Source organism: Pristiophorus japonicus, chromosome 12 (genome assembly GCF_044704955.1).
Source record: "Pristiophorus japonicus isolate sPriJap1 chromosome 12, sPriJap1.hap1, whole genome shotgun sequence".
NCBI lineage: Eukaryota > Metazoa > Chordata > Chondrichthyes > Pristiophoridae > Pristiophorus > Pristiophorus japonicus.
In genome coordinates, this window is record NC_091988.1 from 160,548,722 (window position 1) to 160,572,785 (window position 24,064).

Consider the following 24,064-nt stretch of genomic DNA (forward strand, 5'->3'; position numbering starts at 1 on the left):
CTTGAAAAAAAATACCGAAAATGTCAGTCAGCATTTATAGAGAGAGAACAGATGTTAGCGTTTTAGGTGTAGACCCTTTGTCAGAACTGGAAGATATGACAATGAACAGCATTTAAAAAAGGAACAAAGAGAAGTTAAACAAAGTTGCCAGAAAAAGTAGCAAGTCTGAGGATTGGGAGCAGTTTAGAATTCAGCAAAAAAGGACCAAGAGTGTATGAGAGTAAACTTGCAAGGAACAGAAAAACCGACTGCAAAAGTTTCTACAAGTATGTAAAAAGAAAATGATTAGTGAAGACAAATGTAGGTCCTTTACAGACAGAAACGGGAGAATTTGTAATGGGGATCAAGGAAATGGCAGAACAAATAAATAAATACTTCGGTTCGGTCTTCACGAAAGAGGACACAAATAACGTCCCAGAAATGCTAGGGAACCAAGGGTCTAGTGAGCAAGAGGACTTAAAGGAAATGATTATTAGTAAGAAAATAGTGTTGGAGAAACTAATGGGACTGAAGGCAGATAAATCCCCAGGGCTTGATGATCTGCATCCCAGAGTATTAAAGAGGTAGCCATGGAAATAGCAGATGCATTGGTTGTCATCTTCCAAAATTCTAGACATTATGGAACAGCTCCTGCAGATTGGAGGGTGGCACATGTAACCTCACTATTTAAAAAAGGAGGGAGAGAGAAAACGGGTAACTACAGACCAGTTAGCCCAACATCAGTAGTAAGGAAAATGCTAGCGTCTATTATAAAGGATGTGATAATGGCATATTTAGATAATATCAACAGGATTAAACAAAGTCAACATGGATTTATGAAAGGAAAATCATGTTTGACAAAGCTACTGGAGTTTTTTGAAGATGTATCTGATAGAATAGGTAGGGAGAACCAGTGGATGTAGTGTATTTGGATTTTCAGAAGGCCTTTGATAAAGTCCCACATAAGAGGTTAGTATGCAAAATTAAAGCACATGGGATTGGGAGTCATGTATTGGCATGGACTGGAAATTGGTTAACTGACAGGAAACAGGTCTTTTTCGGGTTGGCGGGCAGTGACTAGTGGGGTATTATAAATATAATATAAATAATATATATATAATATAAATATAATATAAATATATATAATATATATAATATAATATAAAATATAAATATATATATAATATATATATATAATATATATATATTTATATAATATAAATAATATTATATATATATATATATATATGTATTTAATACATATAATATAAAAATAATATAATATAAATAATATAAATGATTTGGATGAGGGAACCAAATGTAATATTTCCAAGTTTGCAGATGACACAAAACTAGGTGGGATTGTGAGTTGAGGAGGATGCAAAGATGCTACAAAGCGATTTAGATAGATTGAGTAAGTGGGCAAACACATGGCAGATGCAGTATAATGTGGATAAATGTGAAGTTATCCACTTTGGTAGGAAAAACATAAGGACGAAGTATTATTTAAATGGTGATGGCTTGGGAAGTATCGATGTACAGAGGGACCTGGGTGTCCTTGTGCACCAGTCATTGAAAGCAGATATGCAGGTGCAGCAAGCAGTTAGGAAGGCAAATGGTATGTTGGCTTTCATTGCAAGAGGATAAGAGAACAGGAACAAGGATGTTTTACTACAGTTATACAGGGCCTTAGTGAGACCGCACCTGGAGTATTGTGTGCAGTTTTGGTCCCTTACCCAAGGATATACTTGCCATAAAGGGAGTGCAGCGAAGGTTCACCAGACTGATTCCTGGGTTGGCAGGACTGTCGTATGAGGAGAGATTAGAAACATAGAAACATAGAAAATAGGTGCAGGAGCAGGCCATTCAGCCCTTCTAGCCTGCACCGCCATTCAATGAGTTCATGGCTGAACATGAAACTTCAGTACCCACTTCCTGCTTTCACGCCATACCCCTTGATCCCCCGAGTAGTAAGGACTTCATCTAACTCCCTTTTGAATATATTTAGTGAATTGGCCTCAACTACTTCCTGTGGTAGAGAATTCCACAGGTTCACCACTCTCTGGGTGAAGAAGTTTCTCCTTATCTCGGTCCTAAATGGCTTACCCCTTATCCTTAGACTGTGACCCCTGGTTCTGGACTTCCCCAACATTGGGAACATTCTTCCTGCATCCAACCTGTCCAAACCCGTCAGAATTTTAAACGTTTCTATGAGGTCCCCTCTCACTCTTCTGAACTCCAGTGAATACAAGCCCAGTTGATCCAGTCTTTCTTGATAGGTCAGTCCCACCATCCCGGGAATCAGTCTGGTGAATCTTCGCTGCACTCCCTCAATAGCAAGAATGTCCTTCCTCAAGTTAGGAGACCAAAACTGTACACAAAACTTCAGGTGTGGCCTCACCAAGGCCCTGTACAACTGTAGCAACACCTCCCTGCCCCTGTACTCAAATCCCCTCGCTATGAAGGCCAACATGCCATTTGCTTTCTTAACCGCCTGCTGTACCTGCATGCCAACCTTCAATGACTGATGTACCATGACACCCAGGTCTCGTTGCACCTTCCCTTTTCCTAATCTGTCACCATTCAGATAATAGTCTGTCTCTCTGTTTTTACCACCAAAGTGGATAACCTCACATTTATCCACATTATACTTCATCTGCCACGCATTTGCCCACTCACCTAACCTATCCAAGTCACTCTGTAGCCTCATAGCATCCTCCTCGCAGCTCACACTGCCATCCAACTTAGTGTCATCCGCAAATTTGGAGATACTACATTTAATCCCCTCGTCTAAATCATTAATGTACAATGTAAACAGCTGGGGCCCCAGCACAGAACCCTGCGGTACCCCACTAGTCACTGCCTGCCATTCCGAAAAGTACCCATTTACTCCTACTCTTTGCTTCCTGTCTGACAACCAGTTCTCAATCCACGTCAGCACACTACCCCCAATCCCATGTGCTTTAACTTTGCACATTAATCTCCTGTGTGGGACCTTGTCGAAAGCCTTCTGAAAGTCCAAATATACCACATCAACTGGTACTCCTTTGTCCACTTTATTGGAAACATCCTCAAAAAATTCCAGAAGATTTGTCAAGCATGATCTCCCTTTCACAAATCCATGCTGACTTGGACCTATCATGTCACCATTTTCCAAATGCGCTGCTATGACATCCTTAATAATTGATTCCATCATTTTACCCACTACTGAGGTCAGGCTGACTGGTCTATAATTCCCTTCTTTCTCTCTCCCTCCTTTTTTAAAAAGTGGGGTTACATTGGCTACCCTCCACTCGATAGGAACTGATCCAGAGTCAATAGAATGTTGGAAAATGACTGTCAATGCATCCGCTATTTCCAAGGCCACCTCCTTAAGTACTCTGGGATGCAGTCCATCAGGCCCTGGGGATTTATCGGCCTTCAATCCCATCAATTTCCCCAACACAATTTCCCGACTAATAAAGATTTCCCTCAGTTCCTCCTCCTTAATAGACCCTCTGACCACTTTTATATCCGGAAGGTTGTTTGTGTCCTCCTTAGTGAATACTGAACCAAAGTACTTGTTCAATTGGTCTGCCATTTCTTTGTTCCCCGTTATGACTTCCCCTGATTCTGACTGCAGGGGACCTACGTTTGTCTTTACTAACCTTTTTCTCTTTACATACCTATAGAAACTTTTGCAATCCGCCTTAATGTTCCCTGCAAGCTTCTTCTCGTACTCCATTTTCCCTGCCCTAATCAAACCCTTTGTCCTCCTCTGCTGAGTTCTAAATTTCTCCCAGTCCCCAGGTTCGCTGCTATTTCTGGCCAATTTGTATGCCATTTCCTTGGCTTTAATACTATCCCTGATTTCCCTAGATAGCCACGGTTGAGCCACCTTCCCTTTTTTATTTTTACGCCAGACAGGAATGTACAATTGTTGTAATTCATCCATGCGGTCTCTAAATGTCTGCCATTGCCCATCCACAGTCAACCCCTTAAGTATCATTAGCCAATCTATCTTAGCCAATTCATGCCTCATACCTTCAAAGTTACCCTTCTTTAAGTTCTGGACCATGGTCTCTGAATTAATTGTTTCATTCTCCATCCTAATGCAGAATTCCACCATATTATGGTCACTCTTCCCCAAGGGGCCTCGCACAATGAGATTGCTAATTAATCCTCTCTCATTACACAACACCCAGTCTAAGATGGCCTCCCCCCTAGTTGGTTCCTCGACATATTGGTCTAGAAAACCATCCCTTATGCATTCCAGGAAATCCTCCTCCACCGTATTGCTTCCAGTTTGGCTAGCCCAATCTATGTGCATATTAAAGTCACCCATTATAACTAATGCACCTTTATTGCATGCACTCCTAATTTCCTGTTTGATGCCCTCCCCAACATCACTACTACTGTTTGGAGGTCTGTACACAACTCCCACTAACGATTTTTGCCCTTTAGTGTTCTGCAGCTCTACCCATATAGATTCCACATCATCCAAGCTAATGTCTTTCCTAACTATTGCATTAATCTCCTCTTTAACCAGCAATGCTACCCCACCTCCTTTTCCTTTTATTCTATCCTTCCTGAATGTTGAATACCCCTGGATGTTGAGTTCCCAGCCCTGATCATCCTGGAGCCACGTCTCCGTAATCCCAATCACATCATATTTGTTAACATCTATTTGCACAGTTAATTCATCCACCTTATTGCGGATACTCCTTGCATTAAGACACAAAGCCTTCAGGCTTGCTTTTTTAACACCCTTTGTCCTTCTAGAATTTTGCTGTACAGTGGCCCTTTTTGTTCTTTGCCTTGGGTTTCTCTGCCCTCCACTTTTCCTCATCTCCTTTCTGTCTTTTGCTTTTGCCTCATTTTTGTCTCCCTCTGTCTCCCTGTATAGGTTCCCATCCCCCTGCAATATTAGTTTAACTCCTCCCCAACAGCACTAGCAAACACTCCCCCTAGGACATTGGTTCCGGACCTGCCCAGGTACAGACCGTCCGGTTTGTACTGGTCCCACCTCCCCCAGATTGGTTCCAATGCCCCAAGAATTTGAATCCCTCCCTGCTGCACCACTGCTCAAGCCATGTATTCATCTGCGCTATCCTGCGATTCCTACTCTGACTAGCACGTGGCACTGGTAGCAATCCCGAGATTACTACTTTTGAGGTCCTACTTTTTAATTTAGCTCCTAGCTCCTTAAATTCTTTTCGTAGGACCTCATCCCTTTTTTTACCTATGTCGTTGGTACCAATGTGCACCACGACAACTGGCTGTTCTCCCTCCCATTTCAGAATGTCCTGCACCCGCTCCGAGACATCCTTGACCCTTGCACCAGGGAGGCAACATACCATCCTGGAGTCTCGGTTGCGTCCGCAGAAACGCCTATCTATTCCCCTCACCATCGAATCCCCTATCACTATCGCGCTCCCACTCTTTTTCCTGCCCTCCTTTGCAGCAGAGCCAGCTACGGTGCCATGAACTTGGCTGCTGCTGCCCTCCCCTGATGAGTCATCCTCCCCAACAGTACTCAAAGCAGTGTATCTGTTTTGCAGGGGGATGACCACAGGGGACCCCTGCACTATCTTTCTTGCACTGCCCTTCCTGCTGGTCTTCCATTCCCTATCTGGCTGTGGACCTTTCTCCTGCGGTAAGACCAACTCACTACACGTGATACTCACGTCATTCTCAGCATCGTGGATGCTCCAGAGTGAATCCACCCTCAGCTCCAATTCCGCAACGCGGACCGTCAAGAGCTCGAGGCGGATACACTTCCCACACACGTAGCGCCCAGGGACACCTGAAGTGTCCCCGAGTTCCCACATGGTACAGGAGGAGCATATCACATGGCCGAGCTCTCCTGCCATGTCTTAACCTTAGATACCCTTAAATTGGTAATAACAATGTTGCAGTTCACTTACTGATATAAAAAAGAAAAGAAAAGCTACTCACCAATCACCAGCCAATCACTTACCACATTGGCTGTGACGTCACTTTTTGATTACTTTCTACTTCTATTTTGCTTTCTCTCCCGCTGTAGCTGCACCGGTACGCTGGCTCTCGATCTCCCGCTGGGCTTTTGACAGGTCGCTCCCCTCTCACCAACTGCCGCTGGCTCTCGATCTCCCGCTGGGCTTTTGACAGGTCGCTCCCCTCTCACCAACTGCCGCTGGCTCTCGATCTCCCGCTGGGCTTTTGACAGGTCGCTCCCCTCTCACCAACTGCCGCTGGCTCTCGATCTCCCGCTGGGCTTTTGACAGGTCGCTCCCCTCTCACCAACTGCCGCTGGCTCTCGATCTCCCGTTGGGCTTTTGACAGGTCGCTCCCCTCTCACCAACTGCCGCTGGCTCTCGATCTCCCGTTGGGCTTTTGACAGGTCGCTCCCCTCTCACCAACTGCCGCTGGCTCTCGATCTCCCGCTGGGCTTTTGACAGGTCGCTCCCCTCTCACCAACTGCCGCTGGCTCTCGATCTCCCGCTGGGCTTTTGACAGGTCGCTCCCCTCTCACCAACTGCCGCTGGCTCTCGATCTCCCGCTGGGCTTTTGACAGGTCGCTCCCCTCTCACCAACTGCCGCTGGCTCTCGATCTCCCGCTGGGCTTTTGACAGGTCGCTCCCCTCTCACCAACTGCCGCTGGCTCTCGATCTCCCGCTGGGCTTTTGACAGGTCGCTCCCCTCTCACCAATTGGGTCGACTAGGCCTGTATTCACTAGAGTTTAAAAGAATGAGAGTGGATCTCATTGAAACGTATAAAATTCTGATTGGATTGGATAGACTGGATGCAGGGAGGATGTTTCCCCTGGCTGGGAAGTCTAGCACAGTCTCAGGATACGGGGTAGGAAATTTAAGACTGAGATGAGGAGAAATTTTTTCACTCAGAGGGTGGTGAACCTGTGGAATTCTCTACCACAGAAGGCTGTGGAGGCCAAGTCACTGAATATATTTAAGAGGGAGATCGATAGATTTCTAGAAACAAGAGGCATCAAGGGGCATGGGGGAAAAGAGGGAATATGGTGTTGAGATAGAGGATCAGCCATGATCATATTGAATGGCAGTGCAGACTCGAACGGCCGAATGGCCTGCTACTGCTCCTATTTTCTATGTTTATAAAGGGACGGGGGAAGGAAAAAAAACAAACATACGTGAGAAATAGTGGTGAAGTGCTGGAAGATGGTTAAATGGCTCACAGAGACAAGGTAAGAGAAAATAAAGACATTTACAAGAGACAGAGAATGTGTGAATAGCTGAGACAGTGGTGGTAATAATGGAAAGTTTGCAAAGTTGAGTCCCCCCAAGAGCCTTATCTATAGCTCCCAATTTTTTTTCAGGAGGGCATACTGGTAGTTTGGGATGGGCATGCTGCCATTTTGGGAGGGGGGTTGGTGAGGGATGGGTTGGAACTTAGAATGGAGAGGCCCCATCACAATACCATTCTTCCAGGACAGTCTGCATCCTTGATATTCACCTGTTTTGTTCCTCTTCTAGCTGCCCCTTGGTGACATCATCCAAAGGCATGATATCAGGTTCCATATGTACACCAATGACTCCCAGCTCTACCTCACTACCACCTCTCTCAACCCCTCCACTGCCTCGTTGTCAGACGACTTGTCCGATATCCATCCATTTGATGAGCCACAATTTAATCAAATTAAACATTGGGAAGACCAATGCCATTGTCTTTGAACCACGAGACAAAATCCATTCCCTCGCTACCTATTGCATGCCCCTCCCTGATCACTGCCTCTGGCTGAATCAGTTTGTTTGCAACCACAGCATCCTAATGAACTCGAGCTGAGCTTCCGACCTCATATCCTCTCCATCGCAAGACCGCCTACTTTCACCTCCGTAACATCGCCCGTCCCCAACCCTGCCTCAGACCTTCTGCTCCTGAAACCCTAATGCATGCTTTTGTTAGCTCCATATTTGATTATTCCAATGTTTTGCTGGTTTCTCTGTTCTCTCCACGGATGCTAACTGGCCTGCTAAATGTTTCCAATATTTTCTGTTTTTGTTTCAGATTTCCAGCATATTCATTTCTTTGCTTTTTGGTAAACAAAATATCAAAATCATCCGAATCCCTCAAATGTGTTATGGCCTTGAAACACACTCAACGTTGTTCTATTTAAGATATTGCAAAACAGTTTTAACATTACATTTTTGTAAAGTACTTTTTTGCACCATATATTGAAACGAGATGGCTTTTAAAAAAAAATCTTGTCTGAGTAACAGCACAACACAAGTGGATGAAAGAAATGACATTAATATAATTTTTCTTCAAAAGTCATCAATATTCATTTGAAAGTCATGGTGTGTACCATGTTAGCAGACTGAGCCTGAGGAGTAGTTGGGGCATTACAAGTGGCCTCGGCACTGAGCTTGAGGTGAGAGAAATCAGCCAGTGACCTTCAACAGGAAAGGGTGTGTGTGGATGTCAAGTGAGAACAGATCAGGCTCATCTGTCATGCCCTTCATATCAGCATGGCCTGTGGCGATTCACTGATCAGGCTCACACATACAGAATGGCCTCTTGGGCAAGGTCCCAGAGGGAGACTAGTGCTCGTGAGACTGTAGCCCAACAAGAGTAGAACAGGAGGGGAGAAAACGGGAAGAAAAATTGAAGTACAGGTACTCTAAAAGAAAAACGCGAGTTCTATCTTTATAATAATGTAAATCTTTGGACTATTCAGGATAACATTACATTAATTAGACAATTTGCATATACAACTTGGGTTAATTGTTTATGGATCATTACACTCTGTTCCATATCTTTTAAAATCTGGATTCAATGTCATGTACCGTGTTGTTTCCTTGATAGTGGCAGAGATCGATTGCTGCGGAGCTGATAGTGAACTTTGAAAACGAAGGAGTTCATACTGCAGAATAGCTACTGTAGGTAGTGAAGAGTGATCATAATGGCAATTGCACATCCATACTGCAATAGGCCATAACCACAGCATTATCTGCCCTTAACAACTTGGGAGCTGTTCAAGCAATAAATGCAGGGTTTTCCCCCCCTGCAGCAATTTTGCACAAAGCATAGGGAACCTAGACTAATTTCAAAAATGACCAGATGGTAGAGATTGTAAGACTTCTACGGTGAGGAACGAACAATTAACATTAATAAATAAAATTAGGTGGCCTATTAGTCTTGCTGACTGGGGAGATAGCTAAGCTGTTCCATACAGTAGTATCTGCAACAGTGTAACAAAGGTAAAACAATCTGATAGCAATTAGCTTTGAAACTATGTTGTAATAAATGGCAATTTCCATGTCAGTTTTATCAGTTAGAATTTACTTTGCCTCAGTGTTATAATTCTGACCCGCAGTCAAGCAGAACTTGGCTTCGCTAGAAATGGCGGTCAGATCTGAAATTATTCTGGGCTACATAAACAAACCTCTGCCAAAATGCTAAATCCTGAAGCAATTATCATTCCTCCTAATTCGCTGCAATTTTACACAATTTCATTTAATGTTTGACTATTACAGATTCTATTCTAAATTGAAGTATTTTTCCATGATCCAGCATTTGAAATCTGGATGCACTGATCCTGACAAAAAAAAACAGCATTACCATACAATTTGTTAATTCAGACAGATTGTTTTTGTTCCTCTCAAAAATCTACTCCAATTAAAAAAAATATGTAGCCTCTAATTTTTCTAGCATCTTCCCAAAACATTTATGTTCTAATGTGGATATTGTAAACTTGGTCCAATCTTTATACAGTCAGGATTATTGGGCATTTGCAAAGGTTACAATTTGAATCTACTCTGCAATGAGACCCTCTCTGTCCTAGGCATTGTTTGCAGCTTCGCAAGGAGGCACCTGCTTTCTATCATGCAGCAGCTGTAAAAACAAAAATAGTGGGGAAATTAGAGAAACACACAAAATCAACAGAAAGTTTCTTTGTCCCGAATACTGTCTGAAAAAAGGGCAAAATCTTTCTTTCACTGCTCATCTCCCCACTTCAAAAAATCTTTCAAAAATATTGTGAGCATTCTTTAAGGTATGTAGCATATAATACTTTGGGAGAGTCTTCAAATTATATTTCAATCAATGTGCTTTTGACTTATTTCTTAAATTCATCACCCTCGGAATTATTTCTTCTGCCCATCACTTTCACTAATAATTGACTGTCTTCAATAATTTATATATGGTCCTTCCCACAGAGCATAGATTTAGCATTTTCTTGGCTGTCTGAACTCCAAACCAAGTACAGTTCTATAAATTTTAAATTTGCTTTAAGTTTCAATATCAACTTGCCATTCTCTCAGTTGGTTTTAATTCTTCCTAATTTCCCCAGTGGTTATGGGAAGACAGGTTTGTAAGAGTACCTTGAACAGAGTGTCGAATTCTTCCTCTTGGGGTTCTTCCACCTTTACTTCAATATGCACTGGACATGCTGCATCACTTTCAGATGCAATAGTGAGCTCTTCATCCTGCTTTTCTTTGAATACTTCACTGTTGCAAAGACTGGAGTTTTCCTGTAATTTAATCAATAAAAAGGTCAACTGCCTGTGCAAGCTAAGTATACTGAAGTAAAATCTTCAATACTATTTGTATTCTCTTATCCCCAGATTTTTCCCTTCCTGCCTTTTGCTCAGTAAGCTAGGACCAGCAGCTCTACTACCTCGCCAAATAGGCAGTCATGTGCAATCCCAGACAGTGAACATCAGTAGGCTATTTTCTCATTGGAGGGGATCTGATCCTGCACTGACCCAATGTTGACACACATGGACACCCCAGAGGGGCTACTAATTAATAATCCCGCAAGGATTTGAAGCCAAACAGAAGCACCCTAAATATTGCTCTGGCTGAGATCAACTAACTCAATACAGACCAGGAACTGAACCTGGGACATTCTGGTATATATGGCCTAATATTATACCAGACGATATCTTTGCTCACCAAGGGAGTCACACTGTTATTATTACAGACCATTACAAGGTAGTATAGGAAGTACAGTACTTTAACCAGTAATAACAGTATAGGGTATTGAGTATTGGCAGTTACAACATTTCTACTACTGCTCTTCCCTTCTTTTCCATTTAAGGGGTTTGGAGCCATTGGTAATTGACTTTGAGTGGCAGTGGAATCTAAGAAAGCAGCTCAGAAATTACAGAATGAGTTATAGAGAGAAATAGAAACAGAGAGAAAAAAAAAGGGAAAAAAAATTGCAAATTGTAGCGCCTTTCATGGCCTCAGGAAAGTGCATTACAGCCAATTAAGTACTTCTGAAGTGTAGTCACGGCTGTAATGTAGGAAACGCGGCAGCCAACTTGTGTACAGCAAGGTCACACAAACAGCAGTATGATAAATGACCAGATAATTTGGCTTAGGGATGCCAGTTGAAGGATAAATGTTGGTCAGGACACCAGGGAGAACAGCTCTGCTTTTCTTAAAATAATACCATAGGATCTTTTGCGCTTATCCCAGGGGCCAGGTGGGGCCTCGGTTTAACATCTCATCTGATAAACGTTGGCTACAGAGCAGCAGTTCCTCAGTACTGCAATGAGTTGGGCAAAGATTAGTACATGGACAGAAGAATAGATCAAATTTAATGCAAAATGTACATAGGAAGGAAAAATAAGCAATACATACTCCATGAATAATGCTGAAATAGCTAAGGATGAAACTGAAAGAGAGGAGTCTTAGCAAGCTTGATGCTAAACATCTCCAACTAATGCAAAAGCAGCAATGACAAACAACAGAATGCCAAACTACATAGACAAAATGGTAGAATATAAGTCAGTAGTTGTTATCGAACTGAAGAAAAACTGTATGAGCTTGGGTTTTTCAGCCTGGAAAAGGTGTGTCTGAAGCAATCCTATCCTACAGAGGTACAATGTGAAACGATAAATCCAGAATATTACTTTAAAGTAAAATGAGAGTAGGACAAGGGGACACAGGTTAAAAGTAATAAAAGACAAATTTAGGATCAATATCAGGAAATTCATCTTCAAACAAAGAGTATTGAACAAATGAGAGCCTCTTGGATGCAATCGTAGAGGTGAAAACTCTGGAATCACTTATGAAACAATTGGATGCTGCAATGGGGGAAGGACTCGAGGGTGTTTCTGGACAGATGAAGTAATATGGGCCAAATGCATTCCGTTTATCTAATTATTTTGTGACCCTGTGTAATTGGTTTTTTTAAAAAAAACAAAAACACCTATTTAAATTGCTCAAAACTGAGAGCACAAGAAATCTTAACAGTCTTTAGGACTGCTAAAAAGTAGCATACACCCAAGCACTATACTGTTGTTGTGTTCCTAACACAGATGAGACTGCACACAGGGAGGTTAAAGTAACAGTGACCTCAGTCTTTATTAAGACACTCCAGAGTAACAGGCTTTAGGGGCCGGCTTATATACAGTGCTCCCAAGGGATGCTGGGATCCCTTGGGACTTCAGGAGATGCACTACCTGGTGGCGGAACATGGGAGTGCATGCTTTACAGATACACATCATCACTCTACTCCAAAGTCAAAGTGAAAACTATTTACAAGGTGAGGCGGTCGGGAGCCTTTTTTTCCCTGGTGGACCGCCTCGGTACAAATGTCTGTTCTGGTGTGTTGGCTGTGCCCTCGCTGGGCTGGCGTGTTGTTAGCCCTGCAGGGCTGCTGGGTGAGCCTGGCCTTGCTGGGCTGTTGGGTGTGATGGGTTCGATTTCCTGGTCCGGGGTGGTGTCGTTGATCCTTTTGGGTGTGTGTTATGGGCTCAAAAAAGGTGGTGTCTGCTGTGGGTTGTTCAGGGCAGTCTGTGAACTGCAGCCTCGTTTGGTCCAGGTGCTTTCTGCAAATTTGTCCATTGTCTAGTTTGACTACAAACACCCTACTCCCTTCTTTAGCTATCACCGTGCCCGCGATCCACTTGGGACCATGTCCATAGTTTAGCACATACACAGGGTCATTCAGATCAATTTCTCGTGACACAGTGGCGCGACCATCGTTTACATTTTGTTGCTGCCGCCTGCTCTCTACCTGATCATGCAGGTTGGGGTGAACCAGCGAGAGTCTGGTTTTAAGTGTCCTTTTCATGAGTAATTCAGCCGGGGGCACCCCTGTGAGCAAGTAGGGTCTCGTGCGGCAGCGGAGCAGTACTCGGGACAGGCGGGTTTGGAGTGAGCCTCCTGTGTCTCGTTTAGGGCTCAGTTTGATGATTGTTTGTACTGCCCGTTCTGTCTGCCCATTGGAGGCTGGTTTAAACGGGGCCGAGGTGATATGTTTGATCCCATTGCGGGTCATGAATTCTTTAAACTCAGCACTGGTGAAACATGGCCCGTTGTCACTGACCAGTATGTCAGGCAGGCCGTGGGTCAAGCTTTCAATGGTGGCGGTGGCGGTGCTTCCCGACATTATTTCACATTCAATCCATTTTGAAAAAGCATCCACCACCACCAGGAACATTTTACCGAGAAACGGGCCCGCATAGTTGATATGGATCCTCGACCATGGTCTGGAGGGCCAGGACCACAAACTCTCTGGGCGCATTGCTCAACTGAGCACACATGCAGCATTGCCGTACACAGGACTCTAAGTCAGAGTCGATACCGGGCCACCACACATGGGATCTGGCTATCGCTTTCATCATTACTATACCCGGGTGTGTGCTGTGAAGATCCGAGATGAACGTCTCCCTGCCCTTTTTGGGTAGCACTACGCGGTTACCCCACAACAGGCAGTCTGCCGCTGGAACGGCTTGATTAGCTCTTGCATTTCAACGGGGATGCTGGCCCAGCTCCCATGCAGTACACAGTTTTTTACTAGGGACAGCAGAGGATCTTGGCTGGTCCAAGTCTTAATCTGGCGGGCCGTGACAAGTGATTTATCATTTTCAAACGCTTCCATGACCATCAACTAGTCTGTGGGCTGCGCCACCATCAACAAGTTTGCAGGCTGCGCCATTTCCATCCCTGTGGTGGGCAACATTAGCCAACAGAGCATCCGCACAGTTCTCGGTGTCTGACCTGTGGCAGATGGTATAGTTATACGCTGATAGCGCGAGTGCCCACCTTTGTATGCGAGCTGAGGCATTAGTATTTATCCCATTGTTTTCAACAAACAGGGATATGAGGGGCTTGTGATCGGTTTCCAGCTCAAATGTGAGACCAAACAGGTACTGATGCATTTTCTTTACCCCGAAGACACACGCTAATGCCGCTTTCTCAATCATGCTGTAGGCCCCCTCGGCCTTCGACAAGCTCCTGGAGGCATAGGCGACAGGTTGCAACTTCCCCGCAACGTTAGCTTGTTGTAATAGACACCCGACTCCGTACGACGATGCATCACATGTCTTTTACATGGGTTATACAAAATAAGCAGCTTGTTGGAGCATAAAATGTTTCTGACTTTCTCAAAAGCAATTACTTGTTTTTTTCCCCATACCCAGTTCTCACCTTTACGCAATAACACATGTAGGGGCTCTAAGAGGGTGCTTAACCCCGGTAGAAAGTTACCAAAATAGTTGAGGAGTCCCAGGAACGACAGCAGCTCCGGGATGTTCTGTGGCCTGGGCGCTTTCTTGATAGATGCCAAGACAGAGGCTGTGGGCCGAATGCCGTCTGCCGCGATCTTTCTCCCCAAAAACTCCACTTCTGTTGCCATGAAGACGCATTTTGACCTCTTCAGCCACAGCCCTACGCGATCCAGTCACTGGAGGACCTCCTCCAGGTTTTGTCGGTGCTCGGCGGTGTCCCGATCCGTGACCAATATGTCGTCCTGAAAAACCACCGTGCGTGGTACCGACTTGAGTAGGCTCTCCATGTTTCTCTGGAAGATCGCTGCAGCCGACCGAATTCCAAACGGGCATCTGTTGTAGATGAACAGTCCCTTGTGCATGTTGATGCAGGTGAGACCCTTCGAAGACTCTTCCAGCTCCTGCATCATGTAAGCCGAAGTCAGGCCGAGCTTGGTGAACGTCTTGCCTCCTGCCAGCGTCGCAAATAGGTCCTGTAGCGAGAAACGATTAATAGTTACTTTATAATCGCCGCAAATCCTGACCGTGCCATCACTTTTGAGTACTGGAACTATCGGGCTGGCCCACTCGCTGAATTCCATTGAGGCGATGATGCCCTCGCGTTGCAGCCTGTCCATCTCGATTTCCACTCTCTCCCTCATCATGTGAGGTACCGCTCGCGCCTTGTGGTGAATGGGTCGTACCTCTGGGACCAAGTGGATCCGCACCTTCGCCCAGGAAAAATTTCCAATGCCTGGCTCAAAAAGGGATGGAAATTTGTTAAGAACCTGGGTACATGAGGCCTCATCGACATGTGATAGCACTCGGATGTCATCCCAGTTCCAGCGGATTTTGCCCAGCCAGCTCCTTCCAAGCAGTGTGGGACCATCGCCCGGGAAAATCCAGAGTGGCAGTTCGTGCACCGTGCCCTCGTAGGTGACCTTGACCATGGCGCTGCCCAGGACAGTGATGAGCTCTTTGGTGTACGTTCTCAGTTTCGTATGGATGGGGTTCAGGGCTGGTCTGAGTGCCTTGTTGCTCCACAGTCTCTCAAACATCTTTTTACTCATGATGGATTGGCTAGCGCCAGTATCCAGTTCCACGGCTATGGGTAAGCCATTCAATTTTACATTTAGCATTATAGGTGGACATTTCGTCGAAAATGTGTGCACCCAGTGTATTTCAGCATCTGCCTCCTCTCTCTTAGGCTTGAAATTGCTTTGATCCACCATGGACCGATCTTTCTGCCACGTGGTGGTTAGCAGGTTTTGCAGAGCTTTCAGCTCATCTGCAAGCTCGTTGGAGGTGCCCCATTGTTCCACAGCTCTTGCAAACATACCCTTTGAAGTGGCATGAATAGGCTGAATGGAAGCCTCCACAACGTCAACAAGGTGTGAATTGCCTTGGCATTCATCCTTTGTTGCGGACTCAGTCATCTGGGTCACCCGAGGCCTGCTGGCAGTTGCAGACTCATGGATTCTGCCTTGTACATTTCTGCTCGCAAACACAGTTCTAGTTAATTTATGAACACTGTTAGCACTTGTGTGCCGACAGATTTGTTTGGTGTTATCACTGGTGGACATAAACATGTCGCAATGGCCTTGCTGAGGGTCGGTGTCTCTACAGTCAAAAGTTTTCATAGGATCGTCTCGGGGCCAATGCCCAGTACAAAAAAGTCTCTGAGCATCTGCTCCAGGTAGCCATCAAACTCACATTGTCCTGCAAGTCGCCTTAGCTCAGCGACATAGCTCGCCACTTCCTGACCTTCAGATCACTGGCACGTGTAGAACCAATACCTCGCCATCAGCACGCTTTCCCTCGCGTTAAGATGCTCCCGAACCAGTGTACACAGCTCCTCATACGACTTATCTGTGGGTTTCACCGGAGCCAGAAGATTCTTCATGTGGCTGTAGGTCGGTGCCCCGCAGACCGTGAGGAGGACCGCTCTCCTTTTTGCAGCGCTTCCTCTTTCGTCCAGCTCGGTGGCTACAAACTACTGGTCTAGCCGTTCAACATCGGCTTCCCAGTCCTCACCCTCCAAGAACTTCTCCAGGATGCCCAGTTTGCTGCATCTTTGCATTGGATTCGTATACTCATCGGCAGTTATTGTGTTCCTAACACAGATGTGACTGCACACAGGGAGGTTAAAGTAACAGTGACCTCAGTCTTTATGAAGACACTCCAGAGTGAGTAACAGGCCTTAGGGGCCGGCTTATATACAGTGCTCCCAAGGGATGCTGGGATCCCTTGGGACTTAAGGGATGTGCTCCCTGGTGGCGGAACATGGGAGTGCATGCTTTACAGATACACAACAACTGTGTTTTGCATTTATTCATAAAATGAACTTCTTGGTTTTGTGAATCTATATTGTAAACCTGACAAAACATGAAAAATAGAGCAAGAGATGGAGAAACAGCAGTGGCTTTCAACCAGCCACATTTTGTGTTGCTGCACTGTACATGGCCCTTTGCTTCTGCTTTCTCACCACTTTTGCCCACAAAAAAAGTTTTAATTAAATACAAATAGGGTACTATATTAGCTTTCGAAGTGCTGCAACAGTGCAACACCACAGTGCAGCAACACAAAATGTGTCCAGTTGAAAGCCACTGCTGTTCCTCCACCTCTTGCTCTATTTTCCCTGTGTTGTCAGGTTTACAATATAGATTCACAAAACCAAGAAGTTCATTTTATGAATAAATGCAGAACACAGTATAGTGCTTGGGTGTATGATACTTTTTACCAGTCCTAAAGACTTAAGGTTTCCTGTGCTGCCAGTTTTTAGCAATTTACAATTTAAAGAAATAGGTTAATGCCCTGTTAAAATAACAAATTGCATATGAACATCTTACGAGTTTGTACGCCAACCATTGCACATCATGATTTCAACACCTTAATTATTAGAAAGCCAAACACTATCCAGTAAATGATAATTGAAGCATCAAGCTAAATCAGGAGTTCTCAGTGTGCGGCATGGGTCTGTTCCAGACGCAACGTGATCAGTGTTTAAAAAGGCGGACCCAGATTGAAGCATGAGATGTATGGGATTTTGTACATAAGCAATAAATGCATTTGAAAGTAAACAAAGCATGGACTCAAGAGTCGTCAATCAACCCACTCAATGATCTAGCGTGCTAAGCCGATTTAAATTGTATTGTAGATCAACGGCCTAACCGACCTCGCCCAGCCCGGGGCTGACCTCGGCTCGGCCGACTTCCCGGCCTCGCCGACGTCCCGACCTCGCCCGGCCTCGGCCCGACCCGCCAACTTCTAGACCGACTTCGCCCCGACCCGCCCACTTCTCGGCCTGGCCTCCCAAGCCTTGGCCCGGCCGACCTCCCTCGGGCCCGGCCGCGGCCCGACCGACTTCCCTCGCCCGGCCTCGGCCCGACCGACTTCCCTCGCCCGGCCTCGGCCCGACCGACCGACTTCCCTCGCCCGGCCTCGGCCCGACCGACCGACTTCCCTCGCCCGGCCTCGGCCCGACCGACCGACCGACTTCCCTCGCCCAGCCTCGGCCCGACCGACCGACTTCCCTCGCCCAGCCTCGGCCCGACCGACCGACCTCCCTCGCCCGGTCTCGGCCCGACCGACCGACTTCCCTCGCCCGGCCTCGGCCCGACCGACCGACTTCCCTCGCCCGGCCTCGGCCCGACCGACTTCCCTCGCCCAGCCTCGGCCTGACCGACCGACCTCCCTCGCCCGGCCTCGGCCCGACCGACCGACCTCCCTCGCCCGGCCTCGGCCCGACCGACTTCCCTCACCCAGCCTCGGCCCGACCGACTTCCCTCGCCCAGCCTCGGCCCGACCGACCGACCTTCCTCGCCCGGCCTCGGCCCGACCGACTTCCCTCGCCCGGCCTCGGCCCGACCGACCGACTTCCCTCGCCCGGCCTCGGCCCGACCGACCGACTTCCCTCGCCCGGCCTCGGCCCGACCGACCGACTTCCCTCGCCCGGCCTCGGCCCGACCGACCGACTTCCCTCGCCCGGCCTCGGCCCGACCGACCGACTTCCCTCGCCCGGCCTCGGCCCGACCGACTTCCCTCGCCCGGTCTCGGACCGACCGACCGACCGACCGACCGACTTCCCTCGCCCGGCCTCGGCCCGACCGACCGACTTCCCTCGCCCGGCCTCGGCCCGACCGACCGACTTCCCTCGCCCGGCCTCGGCCCGACCGACCGACTTCCCTCGCCCGGCCTCGGCCCGACCGACTTCCCTCGCCCGGCCTCGGCCCGACCCACCGACTTCCCTTGCCCGGCCCGACCGACTTCCCTCGCCCGGTCTCGGCCCGACCGACTGACTTCCCTCGCCCGGCCTCGGCCCGACCGACCGACTTCCCTCGCCCGGCCTCGGCCCGACCCACCGACTTCCCTCGCCCGGCCTCGGCCCGACCGACCGCCCGCCCGACTTCCCTCGCCCGGCCTCGGCCCGACCGACCGACCGCCCGACTTCCCTCGCCCGGCCTCGGCCCGACCGACCGCCCGCCCGACTTCCCTCGCCCGGCCTCGGCCCGACCGACCGCCCGCCCGACTTCCCTCGCCCGACCTCGGCCCGACCGACCGACCGACTTCCCTCGCCCGGCCGTGGCCCGACCGACCGACTTCCCGCCCGACTTCCCTCGCCCGGCCTCGGCCCGACCGACTTCCCTCGCCCGGCCTCGGCCCGACCGACCGACTTCCCTCGCCCGGCCGACCGACCGACCGACCGACCGACCGACTTCCCTCGCCCGGCCTCGGCCCGACCGACCGACCGACTTCCCTCGCCCGGCCTCGGCCCGACCGACTTCCCTCGCCCGGCCGTGGCCCGACCGACTTCCCTCGCCCGGCCTCGGCCCGACCGACCGACTTCCCTCGCCCGGCCGACCGACTTCCCTCGCCCGGCCGACCGACCAACCGACCGACTTCCCTCGCCCGGCCGCGGCCCGACCGACTTCCCTCGCCTGGCCTCGGCCCGACCGACCGACTTCCCTCGCCCGGCCTCGGCCCGACCGACTTCCCTCGCCCGGCCTCGGCCCGACCGACTTCCCTCGCCCGGCCTCGGCCTGACCGACGTCCCTCCCCCGGCTCGACCGACCTCCCCCGGTCTCGACCAGACTGACCAACCCCCTCGACCTCAGCCCGACCGACATCCTCCCGACCTCCGGCGGCCCGACTGACGCCCCCCTCCTCCAGACCTACGGCGGCCCAACCGACCCCCCCACCCCTACCAACTCTCTCAGCTCAGGCAAAGCCGTTGCGAGATCTGGAATGGCCTCGGTCCCGAGGTTTCCGGACTTCGGACTTTAAACTGTATCAAACAAAAAACAGGACATAAATTTGGATTCAACTGAACAGCGTAGTGCTAGTGGAAGTTTCAGATTTTTTGAGTCAGTATTCCAATCAATATTTTTGAAAACAAATAACCCAGGTTACATCTATGGTCCCAGTGTTGGCCCTTCAATTTCTGATACCCCCTTCATTATCCTCATTTTGAATTATCAGATAATCAGAATTAACAGGACAGTTGAATCCTCTAGCTATATTTTTGTAGAATGTTTTTCTCGCTCTGTTTTTATAATATTCAAACGAAAAGAAAAATAATTAATGTTTTAGTTGTGCTATATCAAGCTGGTTAAGCCAGTGAGTACCTCAGCCAGAGAGAGCAGAAACATGCTAAGTCCATGGTCTTTGGTGAGTTAGATGGTCTCAGCCAACACAGAGGTAGGAGCACTATAGCTGCCCTTAGCACTTCTAAATTAATGAGAGGAAAACCACCAAAGTTTCTCTCTCCAGTTTTCTATCCGCCGACTTATGTTGGAAGTGCACATGTGTATATTGAATGAAAGTGGGACCGAGTTTAGCTGTGCCACTCTGCATCATACAACCATACTGACTGTCCAGACTCACACATGAAGACTGGTTACGTGGGTGCAGTACCTGAGGATGTCCGGGTGTTTGTGGAACCAAACCTCGGTGGGGGCTCAATTCCTTCAGGAGAGAAGCAGGTGAGAACACAAATGTAAACTGGCAGGAACAAAAAAATAGCACACTGTACCTGGTAATCACTGGTTAGTTCTGAAGGTGCTTTGGACTTAGCATTGGCTGTTGGTGCAGGTAATTCTTGTACAATCCACTCACACATGCTCACTTTCTCTGCTGTAGAGCTTCCAGCACAGATCTTACTGCTTGGAGGCCTGTTAATGAATAGATTTGGTACGGTTTCTTTCGGAGACGTTTTTTTCATATGTTGGGCATCAGAATTACAGCTTTCCTGCTTTTCTTCCCCAGAATGTGTGGGTAGTTCCTTTTTCAACAATGGTTCAATTGACTCTTCCACAGGGGTACTCAATGTCATTTTCTCTTCTTTGCTGCAGCCATCTCTTTCCTGCACAAGATGCTGATATTTCTTTTTAAGAACAATATATTTTTCACCCTGAAATTTAAAAAAATTAAATGTTGGATAATTTTTTAGAAAACAGAGACATTACGGATGGTTTCTATACATTTCCCAAAATACTATTCTTGTGTTTAAAATATCCATAATAAAAAGAGGATATGCCACAGCAAGTCTATTCCAGCAGTAAATGAGACCACATTACCCACAAGCAACTAAGGCACAACTGCACTATAGATCTTCTTCACAAACAATCCTACACAATGAAGGCTGAGCCAAATGATCACCTGCTTTTTTTCTTCTTTTGCACATCACGTGTATACCATTCTGGAAGAGAGTGATGTATATAATATAAAACAAACTGCATTTTGAAATTCGGCTTCAAGGTTTAAAACAAAAACAGAAAAAACCCAAAAAGACATATTTAGTCAGTGTCTATGAAGAGAACAAGCAACAGGTTGTGAAATGTTGGCTCGCCTGTTCGTTCCACAGATGCAGACTGACCTGCTGTGCGTTTCCAGCACTTTTTGTTTTTGTTTCAGATTATCAGGCACTTTTATTTTTCAACGGTTTTTTGGGCTGGATTTTTGGGTCGTTTGCGACCCGGTTTCCGCCAGGTTTTGACCCTCTCCAGCGAAAAATGGGGGGGGGGGGGGCGCGGGGGGCTCAGCTGTTTTGCATCTGGGTGCGATCCTCGGGTCGGTTTTTGCGGGGGCGCTTAGAAGCACCGCCGGAGAGAGCCGTGCCAGGTGTGCAACGGCTCGCATTGTGACACCGGCACAAGTTCCGTCAATCACCCGACCCGTACACCGCGAAACACGACTCTCCGATGACCGCCAGGGAAAACACAGCGATGCAGCCCTGCCGGCAGCGGTGACTTGGATAAACTGTAAAAAAAGTTAACGTTTTTATTTTTTTTAGATTTTTGCAACAATGTGTGGGGTAAGGTTGTTGGCAAAATTTTTTGAAAGATTGTGTGAATTTTTTCCCCCCCTCAACGCAGAGCACTCTCAGCCCCGCACTAAAGTTGGCGAGGTTCCTGTTTTTGTGTTGCAAAACTAGTGCAACGCCTCCCTTTGCGCTGCACCCCCGGTGCAGAGCCCAAATGATGAAAGTTGCTCCACAAAGCGCAAATGTTAATCGGACAATAAATTTCCCGCCCCGCCTCAGTTTTCGCCGCAAAAATGGCAAAGACGAAAATCTAGCCCGAAGTTTCGACATGAAAGCTTATTACACAATTAGTATTACTTGATCATAACATCAAATTAAATTTAAGCACTGCAATCTTGGATTAATGAAGTCTTTAAAGGTACGCGGAGTCAGAGGAAATGTATTAGAATGGATTGAGAATTGGCTGGCTAACAGAAAGCAGAGAGTCGGGATAAATGGGTCCTTTTCGGGTTGGAAATCGGTGGTTAGTGGTGTGCCACAGGGATCGGTGCTGGGACCACAACTGTTTACAATATACATAGATGACCTGGAAGAGGGGACAGAGTGTAGTGTAACAAAATTTGCAGATCACACAAAAATTAGTGGGAATGTGGGTTGTGTAGAGGACACAGAGAGGCTGCAAAGAGATTTAGATAGGTTAAGCGAATGGGCTAAGGTTTGGCAGATGGAATACAATGTCGGAAAATGTGAGGTCATCCACCTTGGGGAAAAAAAAAAAACAGTAAAAGGGAATATTATTTGAATGGGGAGAAATTACAACATGCTGCGGTGCAGAGGGACCTGGGGGTCCTTGTGCATGAATCCCAAAAAGTTAGTTTGCAGGTGCAGCAGGTAATCAGGAAGGCGAATGGAATGTTGGCCTTCATTGCGAGAGGGATGGAGTACAAAAGCAGGGAGGTCCTGCTGCAACTGTACAGGGTATTGGTGAGGCCGCACCTGGAGTACTGCGTGCAGTTTTGGTCACCTTACTTAAGGAAGGATATACTAGCTTTGGAGGGGGTACAGAAATGATTCACTAGGCTGATTCCGGAGAGGAGGGGGTTACCTTATGATGATAGATTGAGTAGACTCTGTCTTTACTCGTTGGAGTTCAGAAGGATGAGGGGTGATCTTATAGAAACATTTAAAATAATGAAAGGGATAGACAAGATAGAGGCAGAGAGGTTGTTTCCACTGGTCAGGGAGACTAGAACTAGGGTCACAGCCTCAAAATACGGGGGAGCCAATTTAAAACCGAGTTGAGAAGGAATTTCTTCTCCCAGAGGGTTGTGAATCTATGGAATTCTCTGCCCAGGGAAGCAGTTGAGGCTAGCTCATTGAATGTATTCAAATCACAGATAGATAGATTTTTAACCAATAAGGGAATTAAGGGTTATGGGGAGCGGGCGGGTAAGTGGAGCTGATCAGCCAGATCAGCCATGATCTTGTTGAGTAGCGGAGCAGGCTCGAGGGGCTAGATGGCCTACTCCTGTTCCTAATTCTTATGTTCTTATGTTCTAACACAATTTTTTGCCATTTGTTTTGCACTGCGAGCTGTATTGTTCAGTATTTCAGCTCCTAATACTGCACTTTTGTCCATCTGAGTAGCAACATTTTTTCTTTCCAGTTGTCAGATTATTTCACTGTGCTTAAATTTAAAAAAAGAACCTGGCTAAAACATAAAACACCTAACCATAAACTGCTGTACCATAGTTGGATTCCAGTGACCTATTAATAAGCATATGGCTCTCCACTAAATTTATAGCACTTCCATCTTTACACAGCGCAGCATATCCACTAATGTCATAGATCATAATCACGAACATCGTAAGTTCTCTTATCAAGATAACTATTTTTAACATTTTTAATATATATCTTTGGGATATAACAAAAAAAAAGATAAACATGCAGTTTCCCCCCTCCTCCTGAAAGCTGTTCCTCATGGAAAGCAATGACATGCAAGTGCAAGTGATCACTTCTTGAGCTGCAACTATTAAATTATTCAACTATGGGAGGACATCACCATCAAACTGGTTTGCTGCCCTCAGCCAGCAATTACACGTACCAAGGATCAAATCTGGGGCATTCTGGTTTGTATATTTCAGTCGCAAACAGTGCATTCAACTTCAGGTACGCCTTTAATTGCTGACATAAGTTTTTAAAAGTTCCACTAAATTATTAACTTTAGGACAAATCCTATAGAACACTAGGTACACTGGCATGTGTTAAGATGGTGACAACAATGGCCTACATTTATATAGCATCTTTAATGTAGAAAAAAAATCCAAGTCACTTGATCGAGGTGTAATTAGGCAAAACTGGATGACAAGACAAAGGAGGGGCTAT

The 24,064-nt window shown here is 47.0% G+C and overlaps 1 protein-coding gene across 1 annotated transcript in view; it reads right to left on the reverse strand.

The window, feature by feature from the left end:
* The window catches only part of LOC139276884 (ankyrin repeat domain-containing protein SOWAHA-like), a 96,730-nt gene that overhangs the window by 44,904 nt on the left and 27,762 nt on the right, over positions 1 to 24,064 (reverse strand). The window contains exons 3-5 of the mRNA XM_070894882.1: positions 20,450 to 20,827; positions 10,297 to 10,446; positions 9,788 to 9,808 (exon numbers count right to left, since the gene is read on the reverse strand). Coding sequence (XP_070750983.1) covers positions 9,788 to 9,808; positions 10,297 to 10,446; positions 20,450 to 20,827 — 549 coding nt within the window. The remainder of the gene's footprint in view (positions 1 to 9,787; positions 9,809 to 10,296; positions 10,447 to 20,449; positions 20,828 to 24,064) is intronic.